The sequence below is a fragment of the Nasonia vitripennis genome (assembly GCF_009193385.2).
Source record: "Nasonia vitripennis strain AsymCx chromosome 3 unlocalized genomic scaffold, Nvit_psr_1.1 chr3_random0006, whole genome shotgun sequence".
Classification (NCBI taxonomy): Eukaryota; Metazoa; Arthropoda; class Insecta; order Hymenoptera; family Pteromalidae; genus Nasonia; species Nasonia vitripennis.
The window spans coordinates 1,380,206-1,404,808 of NW_022279625.1; the positions used below are offsets into that span (position 1 = coordinate 1,380,206).

Consider the following 24,603-nt stretch of genomic DNA (forward strand, 5'->3'; position numbering starts at 1 on the left):
GCATGCTTGACACTCCGGGCAAGATTTTAAAGCACATAATCGGCGTTAAAATAATCCAAGTCATTGAAGAATCAGGTGGACTAGCGACGAATTCGAGTGTTAACTTTAAACTAGAGTGACACCTGAGGCAATGATGACAGCACTGCTGACGTCGGAGGATGGTTGGTGCGCAGTAAACAACTACATGAGGATCTTTCTCAAGAATGTTAGGAATCACAAAGAGAAATATTTCTTAACCTAACTAATACCAGTGAGGTTAAAAATATAATACACAATATGAAGCTAAAAAGCGGTGAAGTTGACAAAATAAAAAGCAAAACCTTAAAGATTATTATTATTAGCAATTATATTGTGGTTCCTCTTATGTATATCTTCAACCTATGTTTTGAGAAAGCGATTTGGCCAGACGCATAAAGCAAGGCTCAAATCGTTCCGGTACATAAAGCAGGTAAAAAACATAACATTAATAATTACAGGCTGATCTCACTTATATCAAATATTGCAAAAATCTTTGAAAAAATCATCTACAACAGATTATATGAATTTGTTCATAAATATAATATTATATCGAAACATCAGTTTGAATTCAGGAAGAATGTTGGTATCAAAGATCCATTGAACTATCTTACCGAAGTTTTATATAATAATGTCGATAAAAATATACCAACAATTATTACTTTTCTTGATGTGGCTAAGGCTTTTGATACTGTCGACCACAAATTATTACTTAGAAAGCTTTATCGTATGGGAATCAGGGGACAGGCTCTGGATTTACTTGCAAGTTACTTCGACATGAGGTATCAAACAGTTAAAATTAAAGAATGCGAAAGTGATAATTTGTTTATATATACTGGTGTCACTTAGGGTACTATCCTGGGTACACTGCTTTTTATACTGTATATAAACCACGTTTTGAAAGAGATCCCTTTGGAATCCATCCTGGGGATCCATGATACCGCTATTACAGCTACGGGCGTTACTTGGTCTGAGGCGCAAAATAATATGAATAAATACTTGTTAGTGATTGATAGCAGGCTGACTGTAAATAAATTATCACTAAATGTGGATAAGACTGTATGCATGACCTTGGGTAGTTATTGCAATAGTGTACCGACCCAAATTGAAATTAAAATTCAAGAAAGCTTAATATCTAGAGTAGAGCATTACAAATATTTAGGAATTGTCATGGACTGTAACTTAAAGTGGGACAAACATATACTACACATCATAAAAAAAACAAAGTACCTGGTATACATTTTTTAAGAGCTTGCTAATATTATGTCTATTGAAACTTTAAGAATGATATACTATCCTTTTTTTCATAGTATTATTAGCTATGGAATCTCAGCATAGGGTGATGCGTATAAGAGCAATCGTAATCTAGTGCAAAATATCCAAAAGAAAATATTAAAGATGATTAATGCGAATAGTTTCATTGTACATGAGAACCCTTTAAACCTTGAACAACTTTTTGCTTTTGAAGCCTTAAGACACCACTTTGTTGATCTCAAAACGCAATTTCTAGCTTCTACGAGTGTCACAAGAAATAAGAGTTTAATCATACCCAAAAGCAAAAAAAGAATTAGTGAAAAGAATAGCTTTAACAAAGCTATACTGACTTACATCGGGCTTCTAAATAATCTTAAAGTAATAGATATAAGTAAACAGTCAGGATTAAATTTAATTAAAAATTAGATTCGATTAATTGTTAATTACTGCCACTTTCGGTTTTTGTTGTTGTTGTACTGTATAAGCTAATTTAACATTATGTATCATTTTTGTTTAGTTCTTAAGTATTATTTTTATATTATTATATTATATTATATTTACTATTATATACATTTGGCTTCAAGTTCTAGCTAGTCAAAGTTGAGGTAAGATATACATATATTTATCTTTTGTAATACCAGCTGCACACAGGTAACACTGGTTACCTTGGCAGGTATGGGTATTTTCTTGTAAATACTCTGTACTTTTCATCTGGTTAATAAATTGAAATTGAATTTGAAATTAAAATTGAAAATTGAAAAGAAGGAAAAGACAAGGCGAAACAGCCGAGTAAAACTATTGCTAAACAAAGGCCACTAGGTAGTATATACGAATCGCTCCTCGGATCGATGCAGAGGAACATAGGTCACAGAGTCGAGCTCTCACTCCCCTGCATGATACAGAGGAACGTAGGAGCTAGGGTTGAGTAACTCTAAGCGCTCCTTAGACCGATGCTGAGGAAGGTAGGTAACTGAGTTGAGCTCAGACTCCCTGACCCCATGTAGAAGAACTTAGGTGTCGAGGTTGAGTCTTTCTAGAGGAGAACTGGTCAATACTGCACGATGTAGACGACCGGATGATTCGGCAGGAAGCAGACGCCTGGACAATGCAGCATGATGAAGATGATTTTGATCCTGAATCTCTAATCAACTTGGTGGTTGAATGACGTATGAAAATGTCAAACTTCAATGGAGAAGCCCATTAGGCTTGTTAATGGGCGCAATGGAAGTATTGTTTAACGATATTGCCTCTGGGAATCCGGTGTCGGAGGCCCTTTGCGCAGAGCTTACTCTACCTAGGCCTCATAAAAAAACACACACACAAGTGTAAAATTCATATCTTAACTAGGTTAATAGCGAAATAAAATAAAAAATTATTCACTTACGGACTTAATAAAGTTATTTAAACTTATTCCATGTTCCCAACTTTCAGTTTTGTTACAAACAATTTTTTTTAAGTTACCCTTGGTTGCAGATTTTAAACGTTTAAAACCTTCAGCAAATATTTTAACTGAGTCATAAATTAAAGCATGTTCAGTGCGAAAATTAGGATATTTTTTTAATTTAAAATAGCTTTCTTGACGAATCATGATTTCTTGAATAGTCGTGTAGCCTTCCGGCTGAATTAAACGTATCCCAGTCAAATTTACACCAGAATATTGATACGGCTTTAAATTTATTGTATGTAAATCCTGAAAAATGTAATATTGGTGGAAATATCAATTAAATTTAAAAAAATTAAAAATAAATAAATTATTAAACAATTAAAATTAAATAAATTAAATTATGTAAGATGTCTATTAATGTAAAGGTATTAAATAGAATAATATTAAGGAGCACGATAGTACTTTTATGACGAATGCAAGTTTTATATCGATGGTTGGGAGGATGAACTAGTTTGTAGTAACACGGAGTCTTTAGAAATTAAGTATTTCAAAAATGACCTGACAAAAAAGGTATTTTAAAGATTATGTTAAAGAACCAAATAACTCATAATATGCGTTTGGAAACCAGGTATCACAGGAAGTACGACACTTTTTAGTTTTCATAGCATGCTGTAAAGAAATTTCGCCTTTTTGCATCTCTTTTTTTTAAACTTTCTGATTTTTCAGCAATCGATAATTTGTAGTTATAGGAGGTTATAAATTTACATACTGACTACTTATTTAAATTCCATATGGTACGCCAGTATATGTAATAAATAAAATACCCGAAAAGAGGTGTCCACTGCGTCGACGCTGCGGAAAGCTAAGGTTTTTAATCAAGTGGCGCGGTAGCGCCACAAAGGTGAGTTTAAGAAGCCTGCGGCGAAAGCGACACTATTTTCTTCCATATTAGGTTCTCGAATTTTTAATTCAATAAATACAAATATTTACATTTTTGTATCTATTTATTTATTTATTTATTTAATAATCAAACGGGCTATAAGCCCTTTACAGAATTGCGTAGACGCAAGAAAATTTTACATATTCACAAGAAAAAAAATCCGCTGCCAATTCATTGGCACGTAGCTTCCTCCAACTAAATTTATAAGTCCAATAAATAAAATATTGTTTTAATATATCTATATATCTGCTTGCTAATGCATGAAGCGATTTTTGATCCACAATTTAATAAAAGTTTTGGATAGTTCATTGTCCAAAAGTTTGCAGACCCCTCTGTTTGCTTATTATAGAATACGAACACTGTCGTTAATTTTTTTTCACAGAAATTCACGCATGTTTCCATGTGTTCCTAACCAACCTAACCATCAAAACAGCAGGTTATTCATTAGATAGGTCGCTCGCGCAATTTTTAAGAAAAAGATTTTTACATTTTAGCTCTTTAGTTGAAAACAGCTTGATGGACTCTTTTAAAATTTTAACAACAAATAGCTTTTTTTATAGTGAATCACAAAATAAAATTTTGAAGCATTTGACTACATTGTTTTAGAGATATAAGAAATCAAAAAAATTGAAACCTTGATATCTTACGAACCATAGGGGTTTGAAAGCTGTGCAATAAACTTAGCCAAAAGACATAAAATATCTACTTTTTTTTTAAAATCGCCTTTCTCATTTTATCTGCCGAACAAAGCGGTCAATCCCGAGTACCAAACGAGGAAAAGTAGGTAATTTTATTCTCTTTCAAATGCATTATAGCTGAATTGTTTGTAACAATGGGATGATTGAAAAAAACGCAAAATAGTGTTTTATAAAAATCAAAAAATGGCCATAAAAAAATATAGTTAAGAAATTAAAAAATAACTATTTTTCCCGAATTCAGAATCCAAAAATATATATGCATATCAAATTTTATTGATATTGACAAAGTAGTTCCAGAAATATTATGTTATACATACACACGCACACATCCACACACACACACACACACACACACATCCATACGGACATTTTCCAAAAACACTTGATTTGAACTTCTAACAAACTAAAAAGTATTTTCTAGAAGTTTTGAAGAAACTCAAAATTTTACTATTACAAAGCTTCCTCTAGGAGGAAGCAATACAGGTGTTATCGAGTGTGACTAAAAAGTAAAAACAAAATTCTTTAATTTCGGGATAGAGGGAGGACGTTCCAAGAGCAACTAAGCCTAATAATCGTTGAGAAAAATGAAAAATCGGACGATGAAGATTTCTCTTGAAGAGGTCGGTGGTTATGAAGCGTATACGCGAGTTCCCTGACGCGGAATTTGGCTTTGATAATCTCACTAGTAACGAAATCCCGAAGGACCTTGAAGGACAGCAGGTAGTCATGGTAATGATGTAAACTAGTTATCGTTGGCAGATTAAAGAACAGACACAATTCGGTGTAGTCATGCTCAAGCCTACTCATCGGGCTATTGCTCTTGAATGCGAGGTATCTAATTATGCGATGTATCTGATTTTTTTTGCGTATAATCATATTTGTATGCTTAACTATGATTTCCAATCGATATATTCACAAGAAAGCATCTTCTTTTATAATAAACGTGCATGTTCCAACAAAAATGCTCAAATCCGTTTTGGATTCTTCAGCCTAACAATGTTCAGACCATGAAGTTAGCTGCACACAGCTAATGTTAAGACCGTGAATTTAGCCACACATATTGCTTTCCCACACACGTATACTGACTGGTGCATACTCTGTGTTCCGAAACAGTAACAGTAACTAGGTAGCGAGGGTAGCCGATGACGACGTCCAGGTGGAGCGCGACGTGGTTTTTTTGTGTCTAGGTGTAAAAATCATTCAAAGGTCGTGTCTAGGTGAACAGGGTGGCTGATAGCGAAGTCTAGATAATTCGCAATGTGGTTTTTGGTGCCCATTTAAATAAACTATAGGAGGATAGAGTCTACAAGTGTACAGGGTGGATAATGACGAAGTCTAGATGGTGCGCTTCGTAGATATGGGTGTCTGAGTGTAATAATAATATTCGTGGACAGTGAAAATTTACAACTATCTGTATTTTTCTAACATACATTATCAATCATAGCCAGCATACTAATATTTTGGGACAGAACAATCAGTGTTTTCATGTAAGTAATAAAAATGTTACAAAAAAGTCATGGTCAAAAGGTGCTAAAGATGCTTATATTTTATTTTTAGGACAAATATGAAATATTTAAAAAAAAACTGAAATCTCTAAAAAAATTGACTTTTAAAAAAGTAAAAGGTTAAGCGAGTTTGATATATTCCGCAACGAAATTACAAATAAAAAAGGACTGATATCAATCAAACAAAGTCAAGTTTATTATATTTAATCATAATTATATTATATTTAATCATAATAAAGCAAAAAAATTGTTTTGTTGAATCAAGGGCTTACTTAACTTGAAGTTAAGTTATATGATGATCCATTAGGAACAACTCTTAAGATACTTACCACATAACTTGCCATGCCCATTTGATTTTGTTTCCTAGTAAACAACTGAAATTTTCTTATTAATTAAAACGTGATACAAACACCATAAGTACAATAAAAAGGGCATGGCAAGTTATGTGGTAAGTATCTTAAGAGTTGTTCCTAATGGATCATCATATAACTTAACTTCAACTTAAGTAAGCCCTTGATTCAACAAAACAATTTTTTGCTTTATTATGATTAAATATAAGAAACTTGACTTTGTTTGATTGATCTCAGTCCTTTTTATTTGTAATTTCGTTGCGGAATATATCAAACTCGCCTAACCTTTTACTTTTTTAGAAGTTTATTTTTTTAGATATAAATTTCGTCATATTCGTCGTCTTAAGTCTACAGCGCCCCCTCAGTAACCAATGACGGACACGCTACAAGAAGCTCCTCTGGGTTCGGGAGGATCAAGTGTAGTTCTTATGGAGTGTCCGCTATTGCTTACTGACGGAGCGCTATAGACTTAACATGACGAATAGTATTTAAGTAGTTGTGCAAAAACAGTAAGCAGGATAGTTATTCGTCTTTCTGTTGGATAAGATTACGCTTTCTTTATAGATAGCAACCATCAAGATAGTATACCTAGAAGATACTGGTGCTATTGCTAGTAAAGATTTGTGTGACTAAGCATTGAATGTCCGTCAGGATGACTCCAGCGCACTAGCGTGGATCGTCAGAGACAAAGATTATAAAAACAGCAGCGTCGTGAATCAGTAATCATCTTGAGAGCCTTATCTTACAGCAATAGACTAATCAGGCTACCAAACAATCGCTTTAACGGCTACTCTTCTCTACTTATTTTTCTAAAATAAATAGAAAACTATAACTAAAAGGTCTTTCTTGCTTCGTTACAGCAACTTTAAGCAGTGCGCAATAAAGACCGCTAATGGACTGCCAATAAGCGTCACTTTGACTTTGCGCTCAATACCAAGCCTAGGAATGAGGAACTAACGTGGCTCAAAAAAGTCGGCAACGACGCCCGACTAGCCTCAAGCCCAGCATAGTCGCTATTCTTGTCAATAAGTTCAATCCTACTACTCTAAGTCATGAAACCTTCAGTGTTAGCGTAAGATTAGCTTGTCTTTGTTGGTATGTTATGTCCTGAGACGTATTTTTGTATAATTATGAATATGTGATATGAGCGTTACACTTTATTTTGATGAATGCGCTTTATAAGTGGATCGAACGAGGTAACGAGTGTGACTCGATGCCATCTCATAAGCAGTCTAATTTGAAACCTGCACTCTGCTACGACGCTCTGAGCTCTTGACAGAGCTAGCAGTAATTAAGTCTTACTTGGTCTTATTAGAATCATCTACAGTTTAATAAATACAAATAAAACTTAGTTCAATCAAGAGTGAATCATTCCAATTTCCCTTGCATACGACTGGTCAATCTACAGAAGGTGACAGCAACAGGATCAAGCAGAAACCATCCTTATAGTACTACATTAAGTAAGTGCTATACTATTATAATAATTACAGGGCCTAAGTCAAGACCTAACAGGTAATTTAAGATGTGCTATACACATCATTGGAAGCGACAATTTATTTTGAACTTGTAACCGCATATAAAAAAGATATAAAATCGGTTCGAAAAACAGCTTCGACAAGTTGAAATGTTGTCAATTATTATTTTAAATTTACAACTGCTCTCATACTGAAAGATACACTCCTTTCACTTACGGACATGACCTTATCATGGCCACACTCGACGTACAGATTCCACGCCACGTACCTGCTACATACTCTTACAGAAATTACAAAGGAATCTGTGCTGAGAAGCTAAGGGACTTCCTTAGCGCATGTGACTGGTCATCCTTCACCACGCCATCACTTGACGAATGCATTACCATTCTTAACGCTCACATCACGAACGCCATAAATCATCTCGCCGGCTATCGCACTGGCCACAGCACGCAGTCTGGCTTAATTAAGCTGACTGATGATGTCAGGCTTGGGATAGACAGGAAGAAGGTCACTCTGCTACTTCTATTTGATTTTAGCAAGGCATTTGATACTGTGTGTCACGTCAAGCTACTCGGAAAGCTATTCTCTTTCGGCTTTTCCAAGCAAGTTATCTGCTGGCTTGCATCTTACCTCACGGGAAGAGAACAGGCCGTCATTGGTGACAACAACGAACTCTCAACTTTTCTATCATTAAACACCAGTGTTCCACAGGGGTCAGTTTGAGGCCCCTTGTTGTTCGCGTTGTACATCAATGATATTGGCTTTTGCCTAGATTCAGATGTGTCCCATCTAATCTACGCGGATGACCTGCAGATCTACAGCCAATGCCACCTCGAGGAGCTTGATTCCTGCTCTGTCAGGATGAGTGCTAACACCGAGAGGATAATGGACTTGGCTGCATCAAATAGTCTTAAACTTAATGTCCTTAAGACTAAGGCAATCGTCCTGGGCTTCCCCTACTATATAAATGCTCTACCTACTACTGCTAACACCTATATAAATATAGGGGGAGCCCGGGTCGACTACGAATCATCGGTGCGCAATCTGAGTTTGGTGCTAGACTCCAAACTCACGTAGAAAGAGCACGTTACACAAATTTGTAAACGTGCTCACTCTTTAATGTACCGTCTCTATTTTTTTAGGAAGAGCACTAACCTCAGGTTGCGCCAACACTTGGTGCAAGCACTCCTATTTCCCATCATCGATTACTGTTCACTGGCTTACTGTGACCTGACACAGGAACTTGACTTGAGGCTGCAGAGGCTTGTCAACACGGGGATCCGTTATATCTACGGTGGAAGGACGGACGAGCACATCTCCTCTTATAGGCGTGAGTTGCAATGGCTTACCGCCGCCGGACGTAGGAAATACTTCATGGCCTGTTTTCTAAGGAAAATGTTCAACACCTTCGTACCTAGCTACCTATTAGCCTATTTTAATTTCCACGTCGTGCTCAGGCCTGTAAGGGGTGACGTGACCCCCCTGGACATCCCGTCCTTCAAGACGGAGACGCTAAGGAACTCATTTTTCATCAGTGCTTCCTGTCTCTGGAATAGCCTATCATCTCACTTTCGTAACACACTATCCATATCACACTTTGAATAAACAGCTAAATCATACTTCTTTAAATTGGAAAACACGCAAACATGACACAAACATACACACCCATCTCATTTCACCTCATTCCATTTACTCTTCACACTATCACTTCTTACACAACAATTTTTTATCCTATCTGTATTTACTATATTTAAATATGTACAATATAATGTACAACAATAAAAACATATAAATCTAAATCTAATAAATCTTTCTTACTCTCTGCACCTCATGCTCGCTGAGTCTCTTTGGAAATTCTCAGCAAGGTTCGGCCGCACCTGCACACAACTAAACTCACAATTAGTACACTCGTGTGCTGCAGCAAGAGCAGTCTACTCATAACCTTTCACAAAACTACAACTCTCGAATTCTTTCGTCTCCAGTCTAGTGACTCGATAGCCGCAATGGATGCTGCCTCGCAGTCACGTTTTACTGGATCAAGTGAGATTTTTTTGGTTGCCTTAAATGCTTTATACCTTTAAAGTATACACCTCGCAATCTTTTTGAGTATACGATTTGGGCACCTAAGCTACGCAGTCGAGCAAGAACGCGAGACCAGGAGGTCTTTTCCCACGCCAGCCCAACAGTGTTGGTGAATTTTCTAACCATGAAATAAGTATTCGACTATTTTTATCTTCACTAATAAGTACACTAGAAGATTTCTCTCGTAGGCTGATCCAGAGATTCTCTTTACCGTAAAACTTAGCACGCATAATAATTGATTAACCCGCTTCTGACGAAGTAAAAGAAGACAGCTGTGTGCTGTCTGGCTCAGCTAGCTACCTCAGATCCCAGTCGGTTGATCCATGGACACACATCGAACAATTTATGTGCATAACTAATACTTATTTTTACTAACAATCGTATACACAACCTACTCAAAAAGTGGCAATAGTTGTTTTATTTGTTAAGTCAAGTGCTCTTTTCTTTTCTGTACACTCTTTTCTTAGAATCTGTAACAATTAACATTACTTACGCGAACTAATACTGTGTGATACCCATTAAATACCTGGTGGATATCTGCGTCACATGCATATTACATGAATTTGTATCGATATATGCATTATTAAATATTATTTTATTTTTAACTAATTAGTTTTTCGATTTATAATTTTTCAAACTGAAATTTGTCCACGCTGTTCACGACTTGTTCAACAAATCACCTTTCATATCATTCTTATAATTCATGATTTTTCTCTCCAGGCATTAAACGCAAATAAATCCGCAAAATGGAATTTATTTTGACGCGTAGGCCATATTGACAATTTACTCTCCTATTGCAAAATCTCACGTGAGATCTCACCAGAGATCTCACCAGAGATCTCACCTGATATCTCACCAGAGATCTCATGCCAAAATCTCATCTGTAATTTTGGTCCGGAAGCTGCTGGATCCTCTTATTTAATAAAAAATAAGGTTTTTAATATTGGAAGACGCTTATAAAGACGTGCTCCTACTCAGAAGAGTTCAAAAAACTAGGTTTCGAAGCATTTAAGATGTTTTTTCGATTTTTAAAAATTTCTCTTCTGAGATCTCACCTTAGAGGTCACCTGAGATCTCAGGTGAGATTTTAGATGAGATATTTTTAAAAATCGAAAAAATGTCTAAAATGCTTTGAAACTTAGTTTTTTTAACTTATTTGGGGGGAGGCTCCTCCTTATAGGCGACTACCAATATTAAAAAACTCATTTTTTAATAAATAAGAGGATCCGGCAGCTTCCGGACCAAAATAACAGATGAGATTTTGGCATGAGATCTCAGGTGAGATCTCAGGCGAGATCTCAGGCGAGATCTCACGTGAGATTTTGCAATAGGGTATGTATAACTTCGTTGTTTACGTTTAGCTGCAAAAAGAACTTAGCCGGATTGAGTGAAAGATCTCTCTTTTCTCAAAATTTTGACTTAATTAAAGTCTTTTTAATCCCGTAATCGTACGACATCGAAAACCCATGTTTTTTTGGTTTTAGATTTTTAGCCCAAAAACTAGTCGCCAAAATGACTTAAAATTTCTACAACAACTAGATACTATCGTTTTTTATTGTCATAAATTTTATCAAAACGTTTGACAATTTAGTTTTGGAGATATTAACCGTTTTTATCGTTAAAATTGAACGAAACGGTCAATCTGGAGAATCGACACTGATAAAAAACACAGTAATTTCTTCCGGTAGTTTTAACCGTTCTACCACCGTAACGACTATTCGGTAATAATCATAAAAAAATTGTCCCCGAATTCAGAATCAGAAAACATATATACTTGTCAAATTTTATCGCGTGGTTCCAGAATGATAACGGTATACGCACACACAGTCATCCGCACCTACACTCTAAAGTCTAAAAAACAAAAACAGGCGCTAGGAAGAATAAATGCTTTGATTACTTCTTTGGGAAAGTATAAATCATTACTTTTATACTTTTTACGAGTACTAAAAGAATAAAAGGTACAGTTTATTCTTTTGTAAAGAATGAAACGTACACTTTAAACGTTTTAGAGAATAAATCTTGCAGTTTAAACTTTTGTAAAGAATAATTTGCACAGGTTATTCTTTTGTAAAGAATAAATTTCGCAGTTTAAACTTCTGTAAAGAATAATTTGCACAGGTTATTCTTTTGTTATAGTTATATAGTATATATACATATAGTTTGTTTTTTCGTAAAAAATAAATCTAGCTGTTTAATCTTTCGTGAAAAATAAAGTTTTGCTCCGTCATTTCAAAAGAATAAATAACACGACTTATTCTTTTGTAAAAAATAAATCTCAAAGTTTAATCTTTTGTGAAGAATAAAATTTCGTCTGCCATTTTAAAAGAATAAATGCCGAGTTTTATTCTCTACCAAATGATTTAATATTTATAGAGTGTTTAATTATACCATCACAAAACACAATTTTTTTCTTAGAGATTTAAGTAGTTATCGGCCCCAAGCATATATAGCGTCCAGCCTGGGTTAAATCCTACCAAAAAGCAACAAAATATTCGTCCAATAAAAATTTTTTCTTTTCATGTTTTTCAAATAAAAAACAAAAAATATCTACTGAAAATATTTACACTATACACTATTTCTACTGAGAAATATCATATATATACTATACAAAATCACTGACCAAAATTCATGACATTACTATATAAATAAGTGTTTTAGTCACTTGCCACGGCTTTGTAAAAGATCTGGACCATCTTCTTTACTCTACCCGGGCTTAAAATGTACCTTAAATATGTCCCCTCAGACCAAATGAAAGACATTTCTGAAAAATATTAATTAAATATTATTATCCATAAGTTGTATACGTAGCTAATAAATTAAATTAATATTTCTCACACTGTACTTGTTGCTAACAAAATTTAAATTATTTATTTTCATAGAGTAAGGAATTTCTACTTGCAATTGAGTGAACAGCGGTAATTTTTCCCGTATTATTAATTGCCGTGACCCGTCATCGCACGGTTCTCGTTTTGTTGTTAGAAAATACACAAAATTGTCTTTTCGCATGAACATTTTTTTCCTGCATACAATGGCCGCTCTCTCTCTCTTGGAATTGGTCAGGTTCCTCCCTTTCTTCGATATCCCCCTTCTCTCTTCCCTTCGCTTTCTTCTTCGCTTTGCGGCGGTTCGCTCTGAACGATAATATGTCGCATCTCTTCGCGCCCATGCTCCTCCGATTCCTCTTCTTTCTCAAATTTGATTTTCTCGCTGCTTTTTAGTTGTAACTCGTCTCCGCCGGCCTCGTACTCCGCTATATCGCACGTATCGCTCTCAGTCGGACCCTTTTTCTCGCTTTGTTCTGTCGGTTTGTTAACTTTATTACTTTCCTGACGTGTTTCTTCTTGCGATTTTTTTTCGCTTCACGCTTCTTTTTTCTTTCGTTCCCGGGGCATGAGGGCTTTTATTGCTGTTTAATACTTTTCTTCTAACTGCCTACCTGCTCGAGTTTGCGTCATCATCGCATGTGCCGGCGCCGCACTTTCACTGCGTGCGGTCTCTCCTTGCAAGTCTTCGTCCGCACTTGCTTTTTCTCCTTCTTTGTTTTCTTTGGCCGTCACGATATTTACTACGCCTTTAACTGGATTCCGCGAAAATACGTCCGCTATATTTGTCTTTCCCGGTTTGTATTAAATATTGAACTCGAATTCTGCCAGTGATAATCTGTAGCGGTTAACCCTTGAATTCGGATCTTTGTGCCATTTTAGCCATTGTAGCGCGCGATGTTATCCGTGATTAACTCGAATTATCTTCCAAATAGGTACAATCTAAAATGGTTTATTGGCGAGACTAGCGCGTTCGCTTCTTTATTGCAGGTGTCCCATTTCCTTTTGGCCTCAGTTAAAGTACGCGACATGTACCCCACCAGATGTTCTTTACCCGGCTCCCCGTTTAACAGCACTGCTCCTTAAACATATTCCGAACTGTCTGTTACCAGTGTAAACTGTTCGGAAAAGTTGGAAAAAGCTAGTATCGGTTCTTCGCATAATTTATCTCTCAATATTTTGAATGCTTTTTGCTCTTTATCTGACCATTTAAATTTCGCGTCGTTTTTTAACATTCTTTTTAGTGGAAACGCGATTATTTTTAGTGGCAACGCGATTTATAATAATCCACGAAGCCCTGGAATTGTTTAATATTCTTTTTTATTTTTAGGAGCTGGGTATTGCTTGACTGCCTCGATTTTCCTCGGGTCCGGTTTTACTCCTGTTATCGATATCACGTGTCCTGAATACGAAACTTTTTCTTTTAAAAATTTACACTTATCCTCTTGCAATTTAAGAACATATTTTCTCAATCTCTCGAACAAATGTCTAATTCTTTCTAAATGCTCTTCAAATGTGCTTGAATGCACTATGATATCGTCCATATAAATGAACAATTCCTTGCCGAGAGACCCGCCAATGCGATAGTAAGTGTGCGTGAGAAAGTTGCTGGCATCGTACGGAGCCCGAAACTACTGCGAGTAAAAAGATACAGACTGATTTGCGTCGCGAACGCTGTTTTATGCCTATATTCTTTCGCAATTTCTATTTACTGATATCCCGATTTCAAATAAAAAATCGAAAAGTATTTCGCGCCTCCTAATTGATCTAATATCTAATATATTTTGCAATGGATACTGATCATTTAGCGTTTTCGCATTTAGTTGTAATCAATTACTAATCTATATTTAATGTTGCCCTTCGAATCCGGCTTTTTCGGAACTAGAAAGCAAGGTCTGTAGTATGACGATGTCAATCTCTCAACTTTCCCCTCCTCGAGCATTTCTTTTATCTGACGCTCCTGTTCTTATCTTTCTTCCGGCAATCTCCGATACGGATTTGTCGTCACGGATACCTCGTCAGTCGTAGATATCGTTAGTTTTAACAGCGGCGTTTTACATAGTTTATCTCCTTCTACATGAAAAATATCGCTAAATTCAGCAACAAGTTCGCGTACTTTAATTTATTTTTCTCTCACATTGTGCTGTGTGCTTAGCGTTCCTCCTCGCGCGCACAGGTAGTTCATTAACGTAAACATTCACTCTTGCTAGCGCGTTTATTATCTAGAATATCAATGTGAAACTGTTTGAAAAATAAAGTTTAACTCTTTCTTTAATTATTCCCGAAATTTCAGTTCGATGCGCCGAATAGTTTATTAACAATTAACATTATAAAAAAAGCAAAGAGCAACTAAATTTTAACTTTTTGAAATTTTTCTTTTTTCACACGTTTCTTTGGTCCAAATAGAACCTGTAACCGCAATATTAACTTATGGAACCAACGATTAATAATTAAACAATTAGCTGCAAAAAAATAATCGAAATAAATTAACAAATGTCTTTAGCAACAATTCGACAGTCAATAAAATTAGCTTTTGGCACTCACATTGACAGTTGTATTGATCATCTTTTCCATAAGTTTTATCAACATTCATTGATTTTTGCAATAATAGTGCCTAATTATCGAAAACGCATTTTCTCGCGTTAGGCATTGATTTTACACTTAATTAATTGCTGAAAAAATAATTGAAGTGCATTTATGTGTAGGTAATTTAAGTACCTTTAACATAGCATAAGTTATTTTTTGATCGATTGTCTAGATTTTCATAAAAAATGCGTAATTTTGACACCTATATGCAAATTTGAGAACTTTCCACCACTCCTTTTTAGTTAGTTTTTGGAAATTATCATTCTACATACACTTTCCCGACATAAAGTGCAGGAACATTACTATATTTGGTTTTGTTACCTTCAAAATCTAATTTGACTGGACTACGAGTTGTCTCCTCAAAGCGCTCTAATTATTTTTACCGGATTAGTTTTTGCTTCAATAAGATCTCCTATTATGTTTATTATGATGTTACTATTCGCTATTTTTTCGATTTCTGCACGTGATATCTCATCTTTCAAAAGTCCGATTATTGTTTCACGCGTCTCTAATGTCACCTCGCTCGGTTCTTCCAACGTTTCCTATTATATCCCGAAAAAAGTTGATATACTGTTTTATTGTCCATTTATCGTCGTCTAAATCGATTTTTGCGTTTGATTTTAAAATTTTTGCCGCGCTTTAAACCTTATTATTTGACATACCGGGAGTCATTGTTGCTCTATTTCCTACTACGTCCGTCTAAAAACCCAAATGGGTAAGCCGCACAGAGCGAATACACACGTAAAATAGAAATAGCTATTAATTGTCCGGAATGTTAGGACCTTTAGTTCAGCACGGTGGTTTACACCAACCGCCTTGGGCAAAGGTAACGAATGCGCAGGTAGACACAAGCGAACAATGCGGTGTTTATGTTCGGTCGCGCCCGTTCTTATAAACCACTGGCTATTCTGTTAAGTGTGAGTGAGGACTAAATTCTATACGACACTTATACACTCATGCACACATTGAAATAAGGCTTAGATAAGACAGTGGCTTACCTTGTAATTGAAGTTGCTCGGCTATCAGCTCAGCTGTACTCTATGGCTGTAGACTGCTACGTGGACTCGTTCTCAGGGCGGGAAGTCGCAAAATGTGAGTTAATAATAAAATTGAGTTTATTCTCAGATAAGTTTACAAAGGTACTCGTACAGTGAAATATTCTAAGTCAGAAAGTCAAATAAAACTAAAAAGCTCAGATCCTCTCAAGAAACTAAATCAGATTTAGAATAAAAGGTCAGTTGGCGATAGGACAGAGCTTCGCCCTGTCAGTACGAACTCCGGGTACAGAAGTCTCTTCCTCGTGGTCACACATAAGCTTTTATAGTCTGATGAGGTGTGGAAAAGAATAGGGCAAAGGGTGTGTCCTTTTGGCGGTGCTCTGAAAATGCGTTGGCGTCCCTTCTCCCCGAAGTTAATTCATAGCTTATCGGGTGGTCGCAGCCTGTCAGCTACTTGCGGGTCTGAGCGTTCATAAATTGCGCCTCCCCTTCTCTAGGTGGGCAACTGTCAGCTACTTGCGGGTCCGAGCGTTCATAAATTGCACCTACCCTTCTCCAGGTGGGCAACTGTCAGCTTCTTGTTTCTTGTTGTAAGTTCGGTATTGATCCATTGGATGACCTCTTGGTTAATTTGGTGTCGTGACTGCCCGTGCTGTCGAGTCTTACTCTATCGTGGGCAGAGTACGGTCTCTGCATTACCGACGGATGGGTTTGTATCCCTGGGTCAGTACTATACTCTATAGTACCGACTAACAGGCGTGTATCAACAGTTCAAGACTGTTATTTGCAGTATTGACGGACGTATGTCGAGTTTTATGCCCTCTTCTTGCTTAAAGTTCTGAATATAGCGATCTATTGCTTGCTCATCATCATTTCTACAATCTAGTAGGTATCCCGATGCATAGGTCTTTTCCGCGAAGAATTGATCAATGTACTCGTGGAAGTATACTTGTAATTTTATACGACTATATTTCAAATACCTTAGTCAAGGCACTTTGAAGAGAGTCCAGCACCTTACCCATTTTTTATCTAAAGTGTCTTGGGGTTTTCAAGGCACTTTGGATAGCGACAGAGTGACTTCTTGAAGTGTTGGTATGGTAGGGTATGGTTTATTGATTAATAGCTTGTTTTCTTGACACATATCTAACAGATATTAATTTTATCTCTCACTTAAAAGAAGTCCGGTGAAAAAATATTCTATAGTTAAAAATCTACAGCTGTTTGAATTTTTCGCATGGGAGATTCATTTTCGTCTTATTTCTCCGATTTTCTTCTCCCATGTTTCCTATATATATTTAGTATATATAGAACATACAAGATATATATATATATATATATATATATATATATATATATATATATTCGTATGCGCTGTGTAAACTATCTATTTAGATAACGGTTTTAGTTCGCGAAAAAAGTAAACTCTATAGTTATATTCATGCAGATGTCATCTACATACCGAGATACTGTCTTATAGGTATAGGTGTTAAGGGTGGCCAATGATTAGGTTCAGGTGCAGGTTCAGCGCGTTGTAGTATTATGTGTATTTATATGAAATCTCTAAAAAACCTTTCTTTTAAGGTAAAAACCTTGGTAAGGATGAATCTGTTTTTATGTTTATGATACTATTCATATACTAATGACAATTATCGAAACATACCTGAAATTAAGTTTTTTTTTTTAAATCTTTTAGTTTTACTGGGAAATGTTTCATATCTACAAAAATTAGTGAGATCGTAGAATAAAATGACCACGATTTATTTTTAATAATTTTATCGAATCATTTTTTGTTACAATTGTGTTTTAATTTTGTTGTACCGGTAATATTGTAACTTTTCAATTAATTATTGTTTAGTTTATAGATTTTTTTTTGTCTAAAAACATTTTCCAGTAAAACTAAAAGATTAAAAGAAAATTAATTTCAGATATATTTCGAATATTGTCACTATTATATGAATAGTATCATAAACGTGAAAACAGATTCATCCTTCCCAGATTTTTACCGTAAAAGAAAGGTTTTTTTAGAGATCTTCTATAATTATAATAATAATAATATATCTTTATTGTTTCACTTATTTAAGTATTTCTAATAATATTTCACGTTATTTACATCATTTCTACCCTAGAACTGTGTAGTGTAGTGTGAGTGTGTCATGTTGTTTGAGGGTTATGTTTGTGTATATCTGTTTTTATGCGTGTGTGCGCACTCGTTCCTTTCCTGCTTTCGTGGCTGGGTATGTGTGCGTGTGTTATTGTAAGTGTACGTACGTGTGTGTGTGTGAGTGTTCCTCCGTCACATATCTTTGTGTGTATTTCTACTTTTTTCTCTCTTTCTTACTGTTCAATCTTTACTTTTCAATCCTCCTCCTCCTCCTCTGACTCTCCCGATCTCCATTTCTTGTATCTGCCCTCTTCTTCCCGTTTTATCCCTTTTCTTTTCTTTACGATTTTTTCCTTCTTCTTATCCCATTTATATAATTCACCTGCAATTTCGGCCACTCATTCCTCTTTCTGTGAAACCTCGCCCTCTTCAATCTCGTCTTCTTCTCTCCTTCTTTTCTACCTCATATTATGGGCGCCTTGGCCCTTTGTTCGTCGAAGGACAGCCACTGCTCCAGTCTGACCTTGCCTCCTCTTATTTCCGCCCTCTTTTCCCATATCATCTCCATATCTTTCCATATTCTCCCTTCTCTAAAAAAATTACCTTTTTTGTGTCCTTGAATCTTCCATCTTCCATTCCACTTCCTCCATAATATCTTCCAGCCAGTCTTATAAAATCCTCCTGATTATTAATCTTAGAACGAGTGAAAGAACTCAGAGTGAGTTCCGACAAAAGGAAAGGGTTGAGTGAGTGAAGGGTTCTTTTTAATTAACACACACGATTTCGCGGTACACAAAAAGCACTTGCTTTGGCGTGAAAACCCTCACGGTTTAGAGGGAAAAGCCTCAGCAAGTGTAAGCTTTATTGAAAATAAGGAAATGGAAACTATACAAATAAAAGAAAGAGAACAGTGACTCTAAAAGAGAAAAAACTCAAGTGAAAGAACGCACGCAAACGTAAAGACGCGAGGTACCTTTTCCGCATGCAGAGAGAGCTCTCTTACCGCAAAGACGAACGCAAAAACCGCCGCTGAAGAGGGCGTTGAGCAGGCCTCGTCGTAATCCGCCGCTGCTTCCGTCCTGGTCCTGGAGGTCTGGAAGCCGGGCCTGGGGAGCGAAAGGATGGTCCGCAACCGTGCACCAAACGTGCGAAGCGCTAGGCAGTCCGAACAGGAATCCGCGCGCGCGGGCCCTTCGCGCGCTCGCAAGCGGGGCCGGCGGCACGCAACTCGACGCATGCACGCGCGCTCTCAACGTTGCAACGGAGAGCGAGCAGCGGCGCGAAATTCAAAAAGCCTAAATTTACACGTACACTACTTGAACGAATAAAACGAACTGAACATCCCGCCCGCCTTCGTCTAACAGACGAACCAACCACCTGGAACCTACTCAAGTCTTCTTAGCCCCTTCCTCGATGTGCAACGGACAAAGACGAGCAACGTGACGACGAAGAGAAGTGGTAGCAGTCTTCACTGTAACCACACGGACGAGATCATCTGGACCTGGATGGACCTCAACGATTCGTCCTAACGGCCATTTGGATGGAGGATAACGATAATCCTTGATAAGAACGAGCTTACCTACACAAAAATTCTCTGTTGGATTCCGCCACTTTTCTCGCTGCTGCAAATGGAGGAGGTATTCCGACGACCAACGATTCCAGAACTGGTTACGTATCCGCTGGAGCAACTGAAAACGACTCAAACGATTCAGAGGCACGTCTGGCGAATCATCATCAGGAATCAACGCTGAGGCACTTCCTGTCAAAAAGTGAAAGGGTGTCAACGCATGGAGGTCATCGATGTCCGAAGTCAAAGCCCCTAATGGAGGAGAGTTAAGGCACGCTTCTATCTCAACGAGAACTGTCGAAAGCTCCTCGAACGTGAGAGTGTGCTCCCCTACGATCCGCTTCAAGTGGTGCTTTACGGACTTCACACCAGCTTCCCACAAACCTCCGTAATGTGGAGCGCTAGGAGGAATGCACACCCCTCGCCTACCAACGAATCGACGATATGCACTGATAAAAGTGGCTGTCGTCAGATCGCTCACCAGCTCCAAATGAATCGCTCGGGTGGAAAAGCAAACAAAGACAACGATGTACCCTTTATACGCCTAGTGTCCATGACCCTTAGTTGTGCGAACCTGAATGGGACCAGCGTAGTCTAAACCTGAAATTGAAAACGGCCTACTAGCATGCACTCGATCGGCGGGGAGATCTCCCATTAACTGCTGTGCTGATTGAGGTTTGACCCGCTGACACGTCACACACTTGTGAATCATGGACTTGACTAACTGCTTCCTGCCCACAATCCAGACTTGCTGCATCAGAACGCTAGAAGTCAAAGTAGGTCCACCATGCAAGCAAAGTCGATGAGCAGAATACACGAACAAGCGACTGAGAGCTGAATCCTGCGACATAATCGGTGGATGCTTGCAATCGAAGGACAGGCTGGAGTGAGACAGTCGACCTCCTACTCTCAAAATATTGTCCTTGCCAATAAAAGGATTTAATTTACTGAGCCGATTGCCTTTCGGCAATCTCCCTCCAGCCTTCAACGCTTCGATCTCGACTGCAAAACTGCTCGCCTACGATAAACGAATAACAATGCTGCGAGCTTCTGCCAACTCCGACAGCGTGAGAAATTCAGGAAGCGGTTCTTGAGCCTCTTTTCGCCTACGATGATTAAGAATAGGACGTCTAGCAAACGCAACGACCCGAATTAAGCGGGACAACGAAGAAAATCTGGTCAACAGCTCCGGTTCCGACGGCACCTTCTTCGTATGGAGCGCTCGCCGAGTCTCTGCTGGCTGTGGCCACTCGTTCGGAGCTTGTGAAAGCCAGCTAGGTCCCTGCCACCACAGAGTAGTCCCTGCTAGCTCCGCTGGTCCAGAACCTCGAGTCGCCAAATCCGCTGGATTCTCCTTAGTAGGTACGTGCGCCCATGTTGCAGACGGCAACTCGGTTTGAATGTACGACACCCTATTTGCAACGAAGGTCTTCCAATGACAAGGATGCTTTCGAAGCCATGTGAGTACAATCTGACTGTCAGACCAAGCAAAAACCGGAGTCGCACTGAGAAAATCGAGTTTCCTAACGTGGCAAAGGAGCTTAACGAGAAGCGCAGCCCCGCAGAGCTCTAAGTTAGGAATACTGACCGTCTTTACCGGAGAAACCTTCGTCTTGGCAGCTAGAAGAGACACACTGAATGTGCCGTCTCCCTTGTCGACTCGCAGATATACAGCAGCAGCATAAGCTCGAGAAGAAGCGTCCGAGAAACCGTGTAGCTGGTACGAACGAGTGGAAGTGACGCCTAACCACCTATCGATTGACAAGGATGGCAGCTCAGACAACGATTTGCAATAAGCATACCATCGCTCGCGAAAATCCTCTGGCAAAGGCGTGTCCCAGTCGCACTTCTGGATCCACAAGTCTTGCATCAAGACTTTCGCAGTTACTGTAACTGGCGAAAGCCACCCGAGTGGATCAAACAAACGAGCTATATTGGAGAGAATGGAGCGCTTAGTCGAAGCCTTCGACAGCTCGGTGATATCTGACGGAGAAACGGGAAAACAAAACTTGTCCTGAGCAGGATTCCAGTGAACGCCGAGTGTTTTGACTGATTCATCCATATCGATCTCCTTTGCCGGGCCCTGTCCTGTCTGTGGAGGAAGCAGCTCTGGATGGTTAGCAGCCCATTTGTCAAGATAAATACCTGCCGAGCCTAAGAGCTTAGTAAGCTTGACCCTTTTCTGCACCGTAGTGGAAAGCTCGTCCGATCCAGCGAAAGGAAATCCAGCGAGAGGAAATCGAGCGCCCTCGTCTTCTACTAATTATTGCAGCGCGCGAATAGCGCGCGAATAGAATCAGCCGTAGGAGCCCAAACGATCCTCTGAAAGTCTTGACCCTCGCGCTGCACTTTGATCTGCCTAAACATCTTAACTATATCAGCTGTAAACACAAATAAATATCGACGCCAATTAAGCAAAATCAACGCGAGGTCACTTTGAAGAGGAGCACCTGTAAACAAGAATGGTTAAGAAACCAACCATCCCGAGTGCGTCGAGAGGCATCAAAAACGACCCTAATCTTCATTTTCAACAATAAATACAGCACTACTGGGTGATGCGGCAAGTACCACGCACCTTCACGATGAATCTCCGACTCTGGAACTCGAACCATGTGCCCTAGGTCCTCGTACTCCTTCAGAAATTCTCGATACGCATGAGCGACCTTGGGATCTCGAGCAAAGCGACGATGCAACGACTGGAGTGATCCAAGAGCCATTTGCCTTGTCTCACCTGCAACCGAAGGTAACTGAGATTTCAACGGGAGACGAACCTCGTACCGCCCCTGCGAATCCCTGGTGTGAGTCTCCTTAAATAGTTTCTCGCAGGCTTCGTCCTCCGGTTTCAACTTAGAAAACGACGAAGGAAGCTCGTCGAAAGCCCAGAACCTCTGCAGCATTTGGTCCAGCTCCTGCATTGAAGCGCAATGCAATACCTGCAACGGTGTGGAAGTATGCGACTCCGCCCGCCGTGAATCCTTCGCCGGTAAAACTCCGGACATTATCCAAGCAAAAGCCGTATCCTGAGCGACAAGCTGCGATGAAGGAAAGCGTCTCAATCCCGATCGGAGCAACTGCCCGTAGACGTCAGCACCGAGAATCACATCGACCTTATTCGATAGGAAAAACTCCGGATCTGCGAGAGTGAGCCCTGCAAACTGCTTGAGATCGAGATCTTCAATGCTGTCGACTGGGAGCTGTGACGTTAGACGAGGAAGAACGAGCGCCTCTGTCGTAATCTGGAAGCTTGTGTCGACCCTGGATTTTAGAACGAGCTGAGTTCTCGAGCGCGCAGTGCCCGCTCCACTAGCGCCAAGCCCTGTCAATGGTACGCAAGTATGCTCCTTTCGGAGCCCTAACAGCTGGACAATCGACTCCGAAACGAACGAAGCCTCCGACCCTTGATCCAAGAGTGCTCGTACAAAGGTGCTGTCTCCTCTTGGACCTATAATCTGCACCTTTGCTGTAGCCAGAACGATACTCCGCTTCGGAAACGTGACGCCCGCTGCATGCAAACTCACGACAGATTTCGAGCCAGAGCCGCCCGCCTGAGAATTATCGGTGTTCTGGTGCCCAGCTTGCGAGTTTCCCTGGAATTTAAGATGCAAGAGGGTGTGATGTTTACCCTGACAAGTAGAACAACGTCCCGAAGAATTACAAGCGTTGGCTCTGTGAGATCCGAGGCGATTAAAGCAACGCTGCAACTGCTTGACCGTTGCCAACCGCTCGTGTGGATTCTTGTCTTTCAGCTTGAAGCATTTCGAGAGAGGATGCGTGCCGTTACAAAGGGCGCAATTAGAATTTCCAGACAAACGAGAGGATCTAGCGTGGAAAACCTTCCGAGGCTGAGGTACTGATGTTGGCGTAGAAGCTGGTCTCTTCTCCGCCTTGCGCTCCGAAGGGTACATCATAAGAGCTTGAGCTCTTCTTTCAAGGAACTTGCAAATCTGAAAACTTAGGAAGAGCGCTGTTAATATCACGCTCCGGCTCGTCCGCCTCCGGCACGTACTCCTGGTCCTTCTCACTCAGCTCAGCCTCCCACAGCTTCCGAGACTCCGGATCCAGGCGATCGGACAACAAGAAAACAAACCAAATATCCCAATGATCAACTGGAAGTTTAAATTTGTCAAAGCTCGAACGATCCGCTTGGCCTCATCAGCGAACGCACGCATTTCAGCAGCCGATTCCTTCTTCATCTGCGGAATTTCTAAAAACGAAGTCAAGAGTTTATTGATCATCAACCTAGGATTACTATAACGATCCTTAAGCGTCTGCCAAGTGCTCGCATAATTCGCATTGGTTGTCATCACGTCCTTGATCAGCTCTGCAGCCACACCAGTCAAGCATAACTTGAGATACTGCAGTTTCGTAACGTCAGAAATGCCAGAATGACTATGCACGAGAGAAGTGAAAAGATCGCTAAAACTAGCCCAGTCCTCGTCTTTACCTGAGAACGTAGGTAAACTAATTTTCGGAAGCTTGACAACCTCAGGATCTGAGTCCGACTCCCCCATACTAGCGCTATCATCAGCATCAGGCTTGTCGAATAAAGCAAGCAGTGTTAGGATCTCGTCAAGAGCCGATTCGTAAACACCCTGAATGCGATCGAACCATTGATCTGCAATATACGCATCTGTCTCTGCATCGTCCCTAACGACAATTTTAGAATGCGTCTTCCTAGTCTCCACCCAAATCGGCTTAACAGCATCAAGTCGCGCCTGGACCATGCTTTTATTAAGCGAGTCACGCTGCTTAGCAAGCAGGCGTGTACGAATGCTCTCAATTTCGGCTTCTCGAGCCGTCTGTAACGCAGTCAGCTTCTTCAGCGC

The 24,603-nt window shown here is 39.2% G+C and overlaps 1 protein-coding gene across 1 annotated transcript in view; it reads right to left on the bottom strand.

The window, feature by feature from the left end:
* LOC100115531 (glutamate receptor ionotropic, kainate 2) overlaps positions 1–24,603 on the bottom strand; it is a 661,409-nt gene that overhangs the window by 318,601 nt on the left and 318,205 nt on the right. Inside the window, exon 7 of the mRNA XM_031925963.2 lies at positions 2,654–2,959. Coding sequence (XP_031781823.1) covers positions 2,654–2,959 — 306 coding nt within the window. The remainder of the gene's footprint in view (positions 1–2,653; positions 2,960–24,603) is intronic.